General features: G+C 42.7%; 1 protein-coding gene across 2 annotated transcripts in view; it reads left to right on the forward strand.

Annotated features, from left to right (window-relative positions):
• Window positions 1-17,266, forward strand: part of DGKI (diacylglycerol kinase iota) — a 110,417-nt gene extending 93,151 nt beyond the window's left edge. For both annotated transcript variants that reach the window (XM_059816128.1, XM_059816129.1), the window contains 5 exons: window positions 4,603-4,640; window positions 6,049-6,169; window positions 13,722-13,758; window positions 15,624-15,723; window positions 17,150-17,266. In XM_059816128.1, coding sequence (XP_059672111.1) covers window positions 4,603-4,640; window positions 6,049-6,169; window positions 13,722-13,758; window positions 15,624-15,723; window positions 17,150-17,266 — 413 coding nt within the window. The remainder of the gene's footprint in view (window positions 1-4,602; window positions 4,641-6,048; window positions 6,170-13,721; window positions 13,759-15,623; window positions 15,724-17,149) is intronic.
• Window positions 17,267-17,928: the final 662 nt, after the last annotated feature.

The raw sequence follows: 17,928 nt of genomic DNA on the forward strand, positions 1-17,928 counted from the left end.
TTCCAGTGAAAGCCAACTCCTCTCACTGACTTACTAATGATTATTTAACTAACTTACTAAATATCCTCCATGTCAACTTACTTCAAACAAAGAACCTTGTGATCCTGAAATATTACCTACAAGGGTTTATATGAATCTTTTTTCCCCATGTTCTTTCTGAAAGTGTTTTAGCAGCAAAATTCTGGCTTGATGGTAGCCCTGCTTATGTCCTTGGTGTTAAGCTGATCAGCAGCTTTGGGATCAGGAGGGAATTTTCCTGCAGGGCAGACGGGAAGGGGTAGTTGTCGGTTGAGGTTTTCCTTACTCGTGATGCTTCTGAGAATTTTCCTTGCTTTTGAGGTGAGTGAGATGGTGTCAATGTTTTCTGCCCCTCTCCTGCTGTTTTCTTTTGATGTGTTACAGTCGTGGGTCTGTCTTTGTTAGCCCTTACATTTATGAGGCGTTCTCATGCTGCACCTGTATGTTATACATGCTGCACCTGTATGTTTATACAAAGAGCTCCCAAAATTTCTGAGAGCATGAGCATTGCCTGGTCCCAGGAGTATCATACCTTGGAAAACCTTAAAAGGAGGACCCCCCATTTTGCCCTTGTTTGGTTGTTCTTTTCACAGGTGATCAGACATGCCTCCTGGCATCATGCCATTCTGAAGGATGCCCTCTCTGTCTTAGTTTGGCTCTTAATTTAGGTACTGCAAGTTGGAGGTAATTTTCCCCAGAACTTCTGTAGTCCATGGAGGGAGATGCGCAACAGGAACTATTGCAGGGACACCAGGTTGCTGTCTATGTAGGGTTATTTTCTCTTCTGACCATCCAGGCAGCCCTGTGAGACCTCCTAGGCATCTTGCAGCCTCTGAAATTACTGGGTACAAATACCTCACTCGTTCATTATCTGTTTCCCAGTGTTTAATGACTGATTTTGCAGCGCTGTTTTAATGCTGCTGACTTCACATGCAGAACCAGAGAGCAATTGTGATTTAGCAGGTTAATTTTATGGCTGGGAAACAAAACTGTTTATTGTAACTCAGTGACATTAACATATATTTTTAGAATATGAAAAAAAATAGCTGTTTTCAATAGGAACAGTGGGCACTAACATAGAAACAATGAGTGACACATGCTACAGGAAAGGCATTGGTTTTGGCATGTGTGGATGTACTAGTAGGTGCTTTTCCTGTGTCTCAAGCTGCACTAGCTTGCAGTATTACCAGAATTCAATTAGCAGCTTTTTTAACATGGCTTTTTTTTCTGTGAGTGCATTATCCACTTGTAGCTGTTCAATATTGAATTTATAAGTCAAGCGTGTGGGGTTCTTTTTGTTTGTTTGTTTTGGGGTAGATTTTGGGGATGTTTGTTTGTTTCTGTTTGTTTTTTTCTAAATGAGGTTTCTTTTGTAAGTTGTCCCACAGGGTTGGTTAGAACCTTCTCTCAAAATTCAACCAGTGGAAACTAAAAGTTGCTAGTCTCTAGCAGCTGTTACATACCTAGTCTGCATTTCTGGCTGTCCATATCCTAGCAGGTAATTATTTCTGTCAAGATTCATCACCCTGGGCAGTGATTGACACATATGCTGGCAGTTTCAGCAGAGAGGTCAGTGATGGAGCAGGGGCTGTCCACAGGGGTGTACCGCTAGAGAGGGCTGAGCTTTGCTGAGAAGGCAGCCTGGGGAGTCTACCACCGCTGCAGGCTGAGTGCTTCCTTGTTATACGGACAGAGCACTTCAGTCTCCAGTCTTGTCAAGCTGTCACCTTTCATCAGCAATAAATCTGCTTGCTAAAAAAATGAAAAAGGTAATAAAACATTTTTATTAGTCATGACAAATGCTTGTCTTAGAAGTTGAGAAAATAATGAGTTGATTTAAATATTTATTAAATCAAGTAATTTTTGAGGCATCTTTAAGACCTGAAGGTATTTTATGATATGATAAAACAATTGAATAATTCATGTTATATATTACACCAGTGGTGCAGTGTTGCTCAGAAGAAATAAAACCATTCTCACTTTAATGTTTTTAATTTTAAGCTAGCCTGGAACTGCATGTTAACAGCATTTTTGTCCAATTTCTCAGTCTGCTTTCTCTTGTCAATGCCATCTGCTTGCTTGTTTTACCACCTCTTCAACAACCAGGTGATTTTTGCCACCTTCACCCTTCTCCTCAATGTGCCCAGCAGTCCCATTTGGGTTTATGGGGTTAGTGTGCTAAGCAATATTCATATGTTTATGTAAATGTGTTCCCTATTCTAAAGAACCTTTCTCCATGCCTAGTTCCATAGCTTCTAAGTCTTCCAGCATCCTGGCTTACAGCACAGAATTATTTTACTGTAGTCTAATCTGCTTGTTATGCCAGCTGGTTTTGTTGATCTGTAAAGTACTCATTTATGCAATAGGTTATACTCCAGCAAAGCAGTTAAAATTAAGTGTGCAGGTAAAGTTGGTGAAAAGAATGTGATTAGCTCAAAGCTAAGCACCTGCCTAAATGCTTTGCTGGATTGGAGGCTTAGGAAAGAGAGGAAAAGATTGGTCTAATTATGTTGAATGTTTTAGAGCTGCTTTATCCTAATAGCCTTATCACCATACCAACCTCTGGTTATGTAGAAGATGTCAACATAGAAGATTTCTCACAGCTTGCCAGGCTTTTCTTTTCACTTCATAGTTTTCTAGATCTCTCTCCTGGCTTTTCTGAACTATAATCTTAAGCATGGTTTGCATAAGAAAATGTACCTCTGCCTCTTAGGAAGTAACTTCGGGGAAGCCATGTCTTAAAATACTGGATGTAGAAAGCAATGAAAAGCTGGTGTCACCAGTTAATTTGATTTTCGCCTGTGTGAGGAGAGCAAAATATTTATACAAGTCCAGACTGCAGTAGCCCACAGAATAAATGTGGCAGTGAGACCAGATCAGTGAAAAATGAGGAAAAAGGTAAAATGAATGACAGAAGGGCTAAATTCCGCTCTGCTATTAATTTGGGCTCAGCCAGTATTAGAACTATTGGGAAAAAGGACATAAACCACTGAAAATAAAATCTGAAGAAAAGATGTACGTGTATTTTTCTAGTTCTAGCTCCTACCTGCTGGTGTTTGTCTTTTTCCATTCCTCACACATGTATGACCTCGCTCCCACAGATGCCAGGGGGATTTGCAGGACTTAGTTTAACTCATGGTCACCGTAAAACTGCCCTAAATCCAATACCACAAGAATTGCCGCTACTGCTTTCCCAAGTCAGAACTTAGCTGGACTGGGTTTTTGCTTTTCCCACTGCTGCATGGCTAGGGCATGAGGCATTGCCGAGGCCAGAAAGCCATGCACAACCCCAGGTGTTTTCAAAGAAAGGGACATTTGTCGAGTTGTCTTTGCACGCCCTTCCTTTTCTGCAGTGTTTAGCTTGGATGTGTTGTCATTTCTGAAGCTGTAACAAGCTCCTCAGGAAACTGCACAGTGTGAATTCTATATGTGTTATTTTTCCGAGGCAAGTCTATACTATCGTTTTCTTTCCCCCTTGTTCCTCCCTATGTGAGCTTTTGGCATCTTTATCAAGGACGGCACTTGAGCAAATGCTTAACTTGATTGCGCTGCCTAGACTCGAAGACAGAAATGGGCTTAGACACTCTTGAAGAAGTATGAACTGAGGCAGATGTTTAATGCTTTCTAAGATGCAAACTAAGTAAGTGCTTTTTCAGAAAGATTATTTGTAATTGTTTTTTACTATATATATCATGATAGGGAGAAGGAGGAAAAAAGGAGGAAATAGCTGCATAGCAGTAGATTTGTAACAAGTTCTCATCTTTGTGTCACTTGCCACCATGGTGTTTTTAGCTGAATGCAGCCTATACATAGGTCAATACAGAGTCCCGGGCTTTTGTCTTCCTTCTTCTTTTTAACGGGCATTGGGCAGACAGTAGCGGGTAGTGAGCAGCTCCCGGCTCTCTGTACGGCTCTGTCTTGCCTTCCTGTGAGCCTTTGTTCACTTTGCCTCTTTTTGTCTCTCTTTCCTTCTGTGTCAGTTTAAATTACAAGGGCTAAAAAGGTGGGGACAGCTCCTGCTCTGTGTTTGACCCTGCCTGCCAAACCCAGGGGACTTGCTGCCCACTGGCATGTCAAAATGTTTTTGTAATACAAATAATTATTAAGAAATTTCTATTTTGCCACCTAATCATCTGCTACTTGGGACTCTCAATGTATTTGAGACGGACTGACTACTCCACTGTCAGTATGAATAAAATCTGAGAAGTCTGAGGATACTTTCAGGTTCTCTGTGTTTATGACTTTGACGTCTTCAGTGATGGCTCAGGTGCCAGAGACTTGTGCCCACCCTGTGGACACTGTTGAAAGGTCCCTGAAGTGTCTTAAGGCAAAAATTCAGATAGAAGCATGTAGTTCCAGGGCAGCATTGGAAACGCTGGCTTGATGTCCCTGCAGCTTTTGTGCAATATGGGCAGTCTTCCATCTGCCTGCCAGTGCAGCATTCGCATTGTTTTTGATAGTATAGGAGAATGCAAGTGGATTGAGGCATTGGTCTTAACTTGCCCATACTGTGAGCTATGTTCTCAGCTGTGAGGCTATGTGCATAATGCTTTCTGCCTAACATTAGTTTTCTGTCTTTTGCAGCACTTTTACAGGCAGTCATAGCTGGTGATCTGCTGAAGGTAAGTACAGAGCACTGAGTGTCCACTTTTTCACAGCTTTTTGCAGGTCTGATATACTGTAAATTTTATCACACCTCTGCTCAAAACATAAATAGACTGCTATAGGGACTGCTGGCAAGCGGCATTTTACAGCTTTTCCAGGAAACCCTGAATATTAGGGGAACACAGCAGTCAGGTGAGGTGTGAAATTTGAGTGAATAGGATCTGGTGTTAGACAGCACCTTTCAGCCCAGAATTCACAGCGCACTGCACAGAGCAATGTGTCAGTTACTAACAGGGAAATTACTATACTGACAAATGCTACACTGAACAGCAGGGTTCTGATACAGCCTTACACAGTAAAGGATATTTTACAGCAGTGAGGTTGGTGGCCAAGCCCCTAGAGATGCTAGAGGCTTCTTAAATTCTACCTAGGCAATCACCAGACCAGGTAGAACAAACCTCAGCTTGGTGTTTTATCATCTGATGGATGTCTCAAAACAGTAGTGTCTTAGTATTGTTAGTTATTGGGAGGAAAAGGCACCCATGCAAAAATATTTTGTGCCCAAAGTCTGAAGTTCCATGTCTGACATTTATTCAGGCTGCCTTTTTCAGTAGCCAAGTCAGGATTTGAAAACATGCCCTCGAATTTGGATGAGGACTGTGATTAATGATCGCAATTTTATCTGTGAGAAGCCAGCTTGAAGCCATTTGTAAAAATGACAGTACTGTTAGGCCAAGACTTTGCCTGCAGGTGCCCCTTCTATACCTCCACCTCTGCACTTGTGGCTGCAGCATATGGGGAGCAGTCGTTCAACCAGCAGTCATAGAAATATTGTTCCCTTTCCGCTTCTTGAAAACTTTTTGCCTGAGTTTGCTTTGACAGGGAAACTTCTTGCCCTTCTTCAGATGTGCTGTATCACACATGATGCCCCGCTGTCACAATCCTCTCCCTCTTTTCTGCAGTGATCTGCAGTGCAACCCCCTCCCGAGTTTGCAGCAGTTCTGAGACCTGGCTGGTTGCTGTTTCCTCTCCGTCCTTACCCCACGTCCTTACCCCAAGGAAAAATTGAAATTTTCAGTAGAGAAGCCAGAATTTTCTGTCAAATACATATATTTTCAAATGTCCCAACAGCTTCACCAGAAGTAGTTTTGCAAGCATTGCTAGCAAGCAATAATTCATCGCCAGTATATTAGCAATGTCTTATTGTTTAGGAAATACAAACTGCTTTTCTTAACCCATAGAATTGTCAATACTAGTTTCAGATATTTTTTTATTGGGGCCTAAAAGCTGGCTTTAAAGTAATATTTTATTTCATTTTATTCCATTTTTTGTACTGACCTCCTACAAAAATTAGTAGATAATTTGCCTGTATATTTGTTTCTCTGCTCCTCCCATCTTATCCTTCTGTGTGTTTTTTTTCTCCAGTTCATAGAATGCTGTAAAAAAGGAGCCAATTTGTTAATCCAAGGACCTGATCACTGCTCCTTGTTGCACCATGCTGCCAAGACTGGGCATGGTGAGATTGTGAAATACATCCTGGAGCATGGTGAGTCACAGTGGGCAAATCCACAGAAAGCTGTACTTCAGCCAGGTAAAACCACTCAGCAAAATGTCTACCTGCAGCATGTGTGAGCAGGAGGCTAGGATTGTGGCAACAATGACAGTGATGGCTCCAGATAAAGAGAAAGCGTGGAAACAAAAATAAAGATGACTTTTGAGGAAGATGGGTGTTTTCACAGTTGCATCAGTTGGGGGACTGTGAAGAAGCAGTGTGATGCTCTAGTTAGAACCTCTGGCATAGGAATCCTCTGAACTAATTTGTTTTTCAATTAGAGCATATGTTGTAGAAAGCATCTAATCTCCATTAAAACATTTACAGCAATGGAGAGCCCATCCAACCATTGGTATTATTTCAGTATTTAGTAACACACTGGTTAGGAATCTGTGCATTTATTTCTAGACTGGATTCACCAGCTTCACTTCCAACCTTCCAATATTATGTCTCTGTTAGATTCAAGACCACTTGATAACAAAAATTTATGATCTCCATTTTATATTTATATTTATAGGCTGTGATCATGCCATTTCCCTTTTTTTTTCCTTTCAACTCTTTTTATCTTTGTCAGTAGCAGGACTGCATGCTTACACAGGCTATGCAGCAATTCGTGTGTGTACATACGTTTGAGGCAGTCACATCTAGGAGTTTCTGCCTGTTGAACTACTGTAATCTCCTTCACTGGTTGCTGAAGGGTGGTACAGTAATATTGTCACTACTCTGCACGCAGAGCTAAAGTCCCAGTCATCCCAGCCTCCTGCACTGTAGGAAATGTTTTCAAGTCCTTTAAACATTCTTGTAACTCTTCTCTGATCCCTCTTCAAAATATCAATGGCTGTTTTGACTTCTGGATGTCAAAATCAGCTATATTATTTCAGCAGCAGTGTTAGCACTAAACACAGAGACTGCCTTTGGCAATTGGAATAAGTGTTAGGTAATGCTAGAAGGTTACTGCAGAGACTGTGCAGAAAGAAGACAAAAGCACAGCTCATAGCAAAGGAAGAGGCAATAACCATCTGTTAACATTTCTGTTAATTGGGGTGGGATTTAGCTCTAGCTTGACTCCTAAGTTTAGGTGTTTACATATAGGCGTCATGTAATCTATGGGTCTAACTTCCTGTACTGCCACAGAGATCTATGACTCAGTTCATTTGCTCATGTATGACAGAGGTACTAGAGGACACCTGTCCTCTTTCAGTGGCAGATGGAAGTGAGGAGGGCATCTTTAATAGCAGCAGACTTCTAGCATGACTAGCTCAAGGGAGACCCTAGTCAAAACAGTTATTAGAACCCAGCATGTGATTCAGCTGATAGTTACCTGTGTGCTTCATTCATTTAGCTAAACATAACTATATAACGTCATTTGCCCTTGGATATCCAGGACATCTGCATGGGTCTTACAAGATAACATACAAGGCCTGTAGGAGACCCATACTGGACTGGCAGCTGGAGCCCAAGCAAGCATCCCTGTCATTCCAAATGCATCCCAAAACTTGCCCAGAGGCATATCGAATGGCACAAAATATCTGTGTGTGGGCAACCAAACTGTGCCCCAGATATCTGACTGAGGGATCTAAATTGCTCCTTTACTCTTTATGTATAGATACTTACATAGGGGTAGCTAAGGGTAGTTGGCCTTATATCCAAGTATCTAGTTATCCTTATATCTATTTTTCTCACAAGTTGTAACAAGTCTCACCACTGCTAACTCCACCTCCTATTTAAGTTCTCTGGATTATCTCATTAGTCACACTGCATATACGTGCCTCTGAATTCTGCAGACAGACATAATTTCACTTAAATTTCTTACTGCCTCTGATCTGTTCTCACAATGCACGTGACCTGTGCCAATTCACTGTCATGGCTACCTCTCCAGGATTTTTCTTAGGCACATACACCTTAACTTACAGTCTGACCCAGTCACCGTTCCTTTGGTGAAGATTTAAAATGAGATCATTTAAACTGGTAAGGGTGTGAGCAGGGAATCCATGGGAATTTTTGAAGTGAATAGAGAAATGTGAGGGATTACAGACTGTTAGACAAAGACAAATCAGAAGATTGAGCAAATGTCAGCTCAGTTCCTCTCCCCCGCCTTTATCCCCAAGGATGGCAGGAAGCTTTTGCAGCTTTCCAGACATATGTCCTCTGGGCTTCCCCAAATGCATTGTTTGTTTAACATTCTCCAGGGATCAGAGAGTGCATGGGACAATGCTCTAATAGGGGCCTCCTCTCTTCTCCCACCAAGCAATTAATGAAACTCATTTCTACCCTGGGCATTTCTCAGTTACAAATGAGCTCTCTTGCTGAATCATCATCATCATAATGTCCTTGTTTTTCTGTTGCATTCTCTGGCATCTGGCATCTTCTCAACATTAATTAGTGTATAAGACCCAATCCAACACTACTAAAATCTAAGGCTTTCCCTGTATCTAGCTTCTCATTTCTGCTGATATCAACCCGTGATAAAAATGAGTCTTACCCCTGTTCTGGCAATTACCTCTGCCCAGCCACACTTCCTCTGTAGTTTGTCTACTTCCCATACATGACTGGAGATAGTTAATATTAATAGGAGTTCCACTGTAAAATACCCTCCAGCATACAGCACAGAAAACCTGTTATTAATCACACAGGGAAAATATCTTTAAAAAACAAAACCAAAACAAGACAAGTCAAAAACAACCGTACCAGGAATTTTAACTGCCTAGTGTGAAAATAGTGGGGTGAATCAAATGCAATACAGGAGTGGGGCCCATACCACTGGGATTATGAAGGAGGGAAAATGGTGTAGTGATGCTGAAGCTGTCCTTTGTGGAGATGGCTTTATGTTTTCTGCAAACAGGCAGGGTACAATAATACGAGAGGTTATTCTGTGATCTTGATCAGAATGGTTTCATGTGTTAAGGGGAGGAAAATAACCCTTCTCAAATTAGAAAAAGCAAAGATGAGTCACACAAGGAGACTGCTGTGCAGTATTGCCGGAAACTTAGCAGTGGTCTAGCACAAGCCTGGAATAGCAGCTGAAGCACCAATGTAGTAGGTGTCAGGACGACAGCTGCTTACTGCTGCAGGAACAGTTGTGTTGGCTGCTATTCCTGCAAAACAGTTTCTCTCTATCCCCTGTGCAGGAAGGGCAGATACACAGACCTATGTGTTGTTCAAGACTGCCTTCCTAAATCAGGGGTCTTTTGCTTGTAGTAGGAGGGTCACCTTTTAAGATCTGTCTGTAGCTGGGCTAAGGAACACTTAGCTTGAAACCGAGGGCCAAACTTAGTAGGTATCAGAACCACATCTGTTTATTGCTGCAGTCAGCAACTGTCTTATGTCCTAATGCATACACATTAGAGAAGAGTTAACTGTTTACTTGCTTAACACAAACAGAATTTGGGAAGGCTTAAGAAGCTCCATTAGAAAAAGGACCTCCTAAATCATCATCTGTATTTGGAATCAAAGTTGGCTTGGAGTCTTTATGTGGGAGTTCTGAACTATTTATAATTTATAACCAAGTATACAAGACATTCCAAGGTTTGCCTTCTCCTTGTCTTCTCCTCTTCTCTAGAGGCTCAAAAGACAAACAAGAATTTTGTAGTTCATCTAGGGTATTTTAATTTTAAACAGAAGAGAGCAAAGATGTTTAGACTTGCCTTAGGAGTTTGTGGTGGAAACTTCTGGTGGAATGGTCAGTCAGTAAAGCATCCCATCCTGAACATTTCTGTGACCTCAGACCTCAATGTCCTTGCTCCATTACATAGCGTCCTCTGGTAAGAAGGAGGGTGCTTTCGTTACTCTTGGCACTGCCAAGTCAATAGTGAAGCGCCATCAGTGAGTTTGGATTTGCATCCTGACCAGATTCAGGAGTTCCAAAGAAGGCTTTTGGAAAGCAAATTTTGCCGTGACAGAGATGTATGTCAGGGACAAAGTTTGAATAGTCATCAGAAAACAACACTCAAGGAGAATGAGTTTTCCTGACATTTGCTCGTATGTCTAGATTTGCAGTATGTTTTACGGTAATGGACATTTGTGAGGGGCCTAAGCAGAAAACAGCTTAGTTTTCCTAGATGGCACAATGTATAAAATAGTCTCATGTGTAAGTTTACCAAATTTTAGGTCAACGTGGCTGAGAGACAGTTACAATGGAAGGCATGCTCCCATAGCCTGGCTACCCTCTATGTTACAGTGGAAATTCTGAGCTAAAGGACACTAGCAGTAAAAACCAGACACTCTTAATCTTCACATCAGGTAAAAATAAGGAGTATGGAGTTGGGGGAAGGCTCGAAAGAGTTCTGACTTTGCAGATTACTATTATTTTAAAAATATTCCCTCTTTGAAGGTAAAGAACCAAATCCAGTTTTGTCCCCCAGATAATAACCTCATTCAAGTCATTAAACAAAGAGGGTTTTGACAGATAAACAGCCAGAAATGTCGATAACGTCTGACATTACCGCTTAAAGCAAATACCCTTCCTCCCCAGTTCTATGAAGGACTGACAGGACAAGGGATTGGCAGGGGTTAATAGCTGTGGGTCTCCTGTGGGTAGCTGTAACTACATCCACTGGAGAGGGCAGGGTGTGCTGAGGGCCTGGAGGCCTTTTGGACTGCATGGTGCTGTATATTTTGGAAATGCCTCTGGAATATGGTCATTTAGTCTCTCTTTTATGTTGTAGTGAGCTCAGCTAAATGGCAGCTGCTTTTGAGCACCTCCTTCCCTTCCCTCCTCCCATCCCCAGCTCAGGCTGCTTTGCCTCCTGAGAAACTGGAGAGGGGCTTTGGTGGAGTGAAAGGGGGCAGAAGGAGAGAAGGAAAAAAGTTAATCATTCTACACAGACAGTCTATCATCGGAGATGTTAAGGAAAGAAAGTGATCTCAGCTGGGCTTCCCCTCAGTGTGTCATGCTTTTCAGCTCCTTTCATGCGAACTTCTCCCCCTCTCCCCATCCCCGTCCCCATCCTGCCATTCTTTAGCCCCTGAGTCACTCTCTCTCTTTCTCTTTCCTTTTTTTCCTCCCTCCACCTCTCCACACATTTCTATCTTTTGTTTTTATTTCCCCCCCTGCTGTTTTCCTTGATAGAAATCTCACTCATGCATTTCCCTTCCGGATTTCTATTGGGTTATTTTGTCCTCTCTCTCTCTGCGCCTTGGTCCCCTTTTCTTTCTCTGCCTCTTGTCCCAGAGTAAAACAGCCGCCTCCCTGCTGGGTCAGGATGACAGTGCCGTTAGCTTTCCCAGTGCCAGCCCTTCCCACATCTGTGCAGCTTTTGTCCCTGGGCAGAGGGGGATTTGGAATGGTCGGTTGGCAGCGCCAGGGAGACTGATGTAAAAATGAGGTCCAAAAAAGAGGGGAAAGGGAATTAGGAGGAGGGCGTGAGATGGTTTAAGAGAAGCACAAGTGAAAATAAAATAAAGAAGTAAAGGGCACATCTCAGGCTGTGTGTGAGTTGGGCCATTCCAGCTTCAGAGATAGGCCAGAAAAAATGAAACAAATGAGTCCTGGTAGCACATTGTCCTGCTTATCGATTAACCCCAATATCTGGCCCTTATATATGACTGGGATGGAGTTGGGGCACTCCCATGAAATGCTTTATTGGGGACAGTACCCAGGAGAGCACCCTTCGCACACAGACGGGATGTACCTGGCACCTCCTCAGGTCTGTACTCGCACGCTGCCCGCTCAGTCCTCAGCATTCAGTTCCTCTGTCCTAGCCTTGCTGTTTTTTCCCGCCCCAGACCAGTTTTGCTTCACCCTTGGCTTCCCATCTCTCCAGACCCACTCTGCCCCAGCTTCTCCTCCCTCTCAGGTCGTATTCTTCTAACTTCTCTCCATCCTTCCTCCTAAAGTTTTCACGCCTTTTTCCGCTTACCAGGGCAAGTACCTTTATGTCCTATACAGCCAGCCCAGTCACCCTGTTCCACCTTTGCATCACAACTTTCCTTGTCCCATCCATGAACAGAAATCACAGTTTACTTGGCAGTGTCTTTTCTAACACACTGCAGCCCATTCCTGGTTACTTATTGCTGGGATGTGACATTGCAGCAAGCCATGGGGAATTGCCTCTGTTTTTAAGAGCACATGATTTTCTCCTGGGAGATGTAAATGAGTCTTTTTCTTCATCTGTATTTTTTTTCTTTTTCGTTTCTCAGGAGTTATCTTTCTTTCCTCTCAACAAGTGGCCCTGCTTAGCCCCCTGTATCTTTCTTCATGCTAACGGGAGCTCAGGAGTCATGAGTGATTCTTCTTTTTGTTTGGGAGGATTGAACACATAACTGCCAAGTGAGGAGATGAGGATGTGTGGCGGTAGAGTCAGGGTGCCTTATACTAAAAATTGACAGTGGCTAATGAGTTTGGAGAACTGCCATGATAGGTATGCAATGCCCTGTGCACTGAGGACTAAGCATGCTGCTTTTTTGACCACCCCTTTCTCATGATGACAGAAGATGAAGTGAAGGAGCTGCCTGCTGCTCCAGGAGCCGAGGCAGCCGGCTGCCCCGATGATACTGCATGCATATGTTGTAAAAGCAGTGAGGGAGAGAAGGGCTGCTCTGATCCATTTTGACACACACTCAGAGCGAAAGGAGTATAGAGAGGTTGTGTGTAGGCCTTTGTGAGCAAGTAGTGTGAAATTCCTCAGTTTCAGGTGAGATTTGCTGTAAGCTCTTGAGGACTCTTGAATTTCAAAGTCAAAGTGTGCTGAAGAGAAATATTCATGCACAGAAAGGAAAATTCCTATAAAGTTTCACTATTCCCCTTACTAACTGCCCCATACCATCTGGCACTACACTCTAGAGCAGTGGAGAGAATAATAAGCCAAACTGCAAAGAGAAAAGATTTTATCATTTCAAATGCTATCCAGATCCTAGCCTTTCTATATCACTGTAATTCAGTGATGGAATTTGCTGGTATAAACATCTGCCAGTAGTCAATATCAAGGACAAAAGAACATTAGCATAACTGCATTATTTTGTCCCACTTAACAAAAATCTTTTCTGTTAATCTTACTTTCCTGATCATTGCTAACCAGTAGAGTACAGGATTTGCATATCAATATAAAGACCGCTGGGAATATTCCACCCTGATCTACATTCTGTATAACGCTATTAAATGGAGTAGCACAGAGATGTCATTCAGGATGGAATTTGGCTAATTTCAACTTCCTAATGACATTTTCCCTCTAGTACTAACAATAGTTTTAACTTGCAATATATCAGGGTTTCCAGTGTATCAGCATTTTCAATGCACTGTACTTATGTGAACCACTTAATTGAGCAAGGTGAAGAGTGAGAAAATAAACTCCATGAATATTCATTCCCAGTATAATTTAGAGGCTGCTACTCCCTGGTGCTGACACTCCAGCAGTGACTCTGCATTCAGAATTTTGCTAGTGCAAGGGCTTGCACAAGCAAATATTACCTTGAAGGTTGGCATATTTGTGCAAATTGAGCTTTCAGTTGGTTTCTTTTACATATTTGCACCGGGAATCTTCTTCTGGTGGTCATACTCTTCTAGTCATGCAGACAAATGCTATATGACATACCTGACTGTCTTTTGCAGGTCCATCTGAATTACTGGACATGACAGACAGTGAAACGTAAGTACAACCTACCCTGTCCTTCACATTATGTGCATTAACCTAGCAGACTTCTTGTTTTTCAAGTGCAAACTTTCAATAAAAAAAGCTTGCAAAATGGCACACCAAGCAAACAAAAGTTTCCCCCAAACTCAAACAACCACCTCATGTGGTTTTCTGGCCTAAAACAAATGTTTCTTGAACTCCAAATAGGGCCTCCTCTCTATTGCTTCCTATGACTCCTTAATCTTTCTAGAGGAATACAAGTCCTGCATTGTGCTTTGATACTTCCAGAATCCAGTTACTGAGGAAGCAACCTGAAGGGTAAATTCCAGAAATCAGGAAATAACTTTCCTTGCTTTACATCTTTTCTTCAGTCCCTTCTTGATTCATCCAGAGTGAATCAAGCCTTAGCTGTCCCAAGTGGCCACAACCTGTGCAGTCGAAGATATATCTTGAGTAGCTAGAACCTCGATGACCTCTGTTGTTCTGGAAAAAAGCCTTTACTTTCCAATTCCCGACTGCTCTACATCTTGTTGTATAATCCAGGTGTCACAAATAGTATATAAGAGAAGCATGAATAATCCTGGGAAGTATATGGAATATATGGGAAGCAAAAGTAACCTTTCTCATAGGGGTTAAACCTACCATTCCTCATCCCACAGTGCCCTCCTCTGCTAACTGAGAATGCCAGGAAGGTTCTGCACAAGGTGCATGTGTGCAGTCCAGGAGTGATGGAGTATGGATGGACTGCCAGTTTCTCTTCATGCAGTAGCATAGCACAGCCACTGAAGTAAAGTGCAAATGAACATGGGTATGAGAGCTTCCCCTTACAAAGGTCCCTCTACCGCTAACTCTTGAAAATGGGAGGTTCAAGCCATAACTGGCAGCATGAATTTGTCTTTTGATCCTCAGGGGGAAATCAGATAGTATCCCATTCTGAATCTAGTTCTTATGCAGCAGAGGCAGATTCATTACAAGGTTGCCTATTAATATTTCAATTTGCCCTGTCATGGACTGAGGCTGAAATTCCTTTATGCAATCTCACTTTCTGGGTAGGTAGGTGCAAGATTTGTCCTACTACATGTATTTCTTGTCTTTTGTTATTTTGAAGGTTATGTAATGGCGCTACTTGTTGGAGACTAATATTAAGGACACCTTTTCAACCCACTCAAAGCATACTTTCCTCCTCTTCCTAGGCAAATCTAGATAGGTTTCTTTAACCTCAGTACTACAGTCAGTCTCAGAATCCTGTTACACATAGCCCCAGTCTGAGTGAGGAGCTTTGCAATAAATCTGCTCCCACTACACAGCCTTCTCTTCTGAAAAGCATGTGTTCAAGCTCTCCCAGTAGCTCACCAGTCCAGTGGTGGAAAACAAAACCACAGCTCTTGCTCTCATGTATCCAAGAGAGCAGGGTATCAGAACCAGGGCAGCAAGTGCACCAGTCATGGCTTTGATGGGCAGGATTTTTCTCGGATGTGTCCAAGAATGACTCTGAGGAAAGAAATTGCAGGGAGAAAGAAACACCGTTGCTGTTTTGCCTGCTGTGAAATACGAAGGTGGCTAGTTTGCCTTTGCAGCAGTTAGCAGAACTGGTGGTTGGATGGAAATGTGACATTCAGTCCTTTGAATGCAAAAAAACCTGTGCATGTTTCTTTCCCAGCCCTCAGAAGTTCTTTGTCTGCTATTTGTGCATTGCAGGCTTTCCTACTGAGTCAAAAGATGTAGGTGCTAAGGGAGAGAGTGCACAAGTCTACCTATGCCAGCAAGAGGGAACCTTGCAGAAATACAGCATCCTTCTCTGTCTGTCCTCTGCACCTCATACTTCATAAATGTACATTGGTATGATGTGTCTCACTGCTGGTTTCTGTACTTTGGTCTAGGGGTGAGACAGCATTACATAAGGCAGCCTGCCAGCGCCATCGTGCCGTCTGCCAGCTCCTGGTAGATGCGGGAGCCTCTCTGAGAAAGACGGACTCCAAGGTAACCCAGCCCTGTCAACCAGTTATAAAATACTGCAGCCAAGCGAGACTGATCAGGATCCTTCCCTGCTGTGTGCATGATTGAGGCTTCCTCATGTGTGCCAAGAGCAGCTCTTTTTAAACAAGCTATTTTTATTTAGAAAACTGTATTGATTTAAACAAGTACAAGAGACTTCAGTTTACTCCCCACCATGGGTCATCTTCACTATAGTGAGAGCCTGGCCTCAAACTATTCGGTGTGTTGGGTGTTGCCATCTCCGTGGCACAGCAGCATCCTCCTCCTGTGTGGTCAAAAGAGAGGCCTGTGTGCAAGGACCACGTGGGGAAGTCTTGGTTTGTGATTGCATAGCGTCTGCGAGGCTTGATTATTGTGGCTGACTTGCTTTGTGAGGATGGCTAACCATTTTCTTTTGCCCTCGCTTTCTCCTATGCTCACTGATGTGACACTAACCACGACCCTCTCTCGGTGTACACTTGGCTGAGAAAGAAGTCTGGGCAAAATTAAACCCTAGGAATATTCTGTCAATACAACAATCTGATCACTTGGGAACATGGTCCAGAAGCTGTGCCTCTGGCGTTTCTGAACATAAGCACCCTGTGGTCAGCAGGTGAGAGGTGGTTGGATCTCTGGGTTCCAGAGTCAGAAGCGCCTCCACTGCAGCAAGACAATTCAAAACAATTCCTACCATGTAATGCTGTATGGGCTAGCCTATAAGGGGGAGAGAAATCATCTCTTTTTCAGATAAGAGTACTGTACATTGCAAAAGATATTTTCTGCAAGAGCTGAAATCGAGACAAGTGGCTTCTGACTTGTTCTTCTTCATCTGCCCAGAAATCCAAGGAGCAGGAGTGTTTTTGTGGAGATACATTAACGTGTTTCCAATATTTTTTCATAGTTTAGGATCAAGACTTGTGGTCCAATTTAACACTACTCTTAAGGTAGATCAGATAACAGAGTAGCAAATCGATGCACTGAAAAATGATTTGTACTTGAGATAGAATGAGACATGTTGAACTCATCTCAAACGTTGGGTATCTCTCTCTGCACATCCTTAGCAAAGTGTGTAGTCTGTGAAATGCACTTTTCAAGTGCTAGCTACAGTACTGTGTGTCATATTCATTCTCACAGGAATTGTAGCCCTAGAATGAAAAATCAGTTTCTTCCAGCATGTGAGCCCTTCTGTGTGATGTATCAAATAGCATGTCCTTGCAGAACTACATGATTTGTTTAAACCACACAAGGACTTTGAAAATCTTCAGAATCTCATGACTCTGATAGAAAAACTTAACACCAACTTGTACAACAAATAAGTAAATTCTCCAGATTTGCCTCAATCCTTCCTGCAGTAATTTCTCTGGGTCATGCTTTCATCTGTTCTTCTAAATAAGTTAGCACAAGACTTTCTCTTCATGTTTCTTTATTATAGGGTAAGACCCCTCGTGACAGGGCTCAGCAAGCTGGTGACCCAGATCTGGCCTCCTACCTGGACAGTCGACAAAACTACCAAATGGTTTCCCACGAGGATCTGGAGACAGCAGTCTGATGTCTGAAAACATTGAAGAGGATCCTTGGAAATCATAAGGCTGCACCTGAGGCACTCAGGCATCGTGTGAGGAAGAAGCTGATGGAATCAACGTGTCTCTCACTCTCATGGAAAATACCTGAGGACATGCCACCAGTTTCTAAGGGCTACTGAGTCTTGCCACGGAACGGTTAGGTTCCATAAGTTAGCCCATGATGGATGAGGCGGGACACTCAAAGGTCTGTGGAATCCATGGGCCACGGAAATTTACCTTTATTGCTTCCAGCAAGTAGCATGAACTTCTCCCATGTTCATCTGTACAATTTATTTAAAAAAAAAAAAAAAAAAAGGAAAGAGAAAAGAGGGTGTGGGGGAACCAAACTAACTGGGACGTTAAAACACCCAACCAGGCCCTCCTCCATCCCTACAGTTTCCTGCATTCCTTTTATTCTCCCATTCCCCTCACTTCTCATCAGTTAAATAGTACCTGTTATCTCTGTGTTAAATCTTCACAAATGGTCAGGCAGTAGCAAAAAATTTGAGGAGCTCTGGATGCCCTTAGGAAAAACCCAACGTTTTTACCAGCTGCATTCCCTCCTTTGCTATCCTTTTGGAAGCTGCGTCCTCAGTGCTCAATCACCGGGGAGTTTTCTCACTTTTGGAGAGGACTCTGCCAATTGCCA

This window comes from Gavia stellata, chromosome 4 (genome assembly GCF_030936135.1).
Source record: "Gavia stellata isolate bGavSte3 chromosome 4, bGavSte3.hap2, whole genome shotgun sequence".
NCBI lineage: Eukaryota > Metazoa > Chordata > Aves > Gaviiformes > Gaviidae > Gavia > Gavia stellata.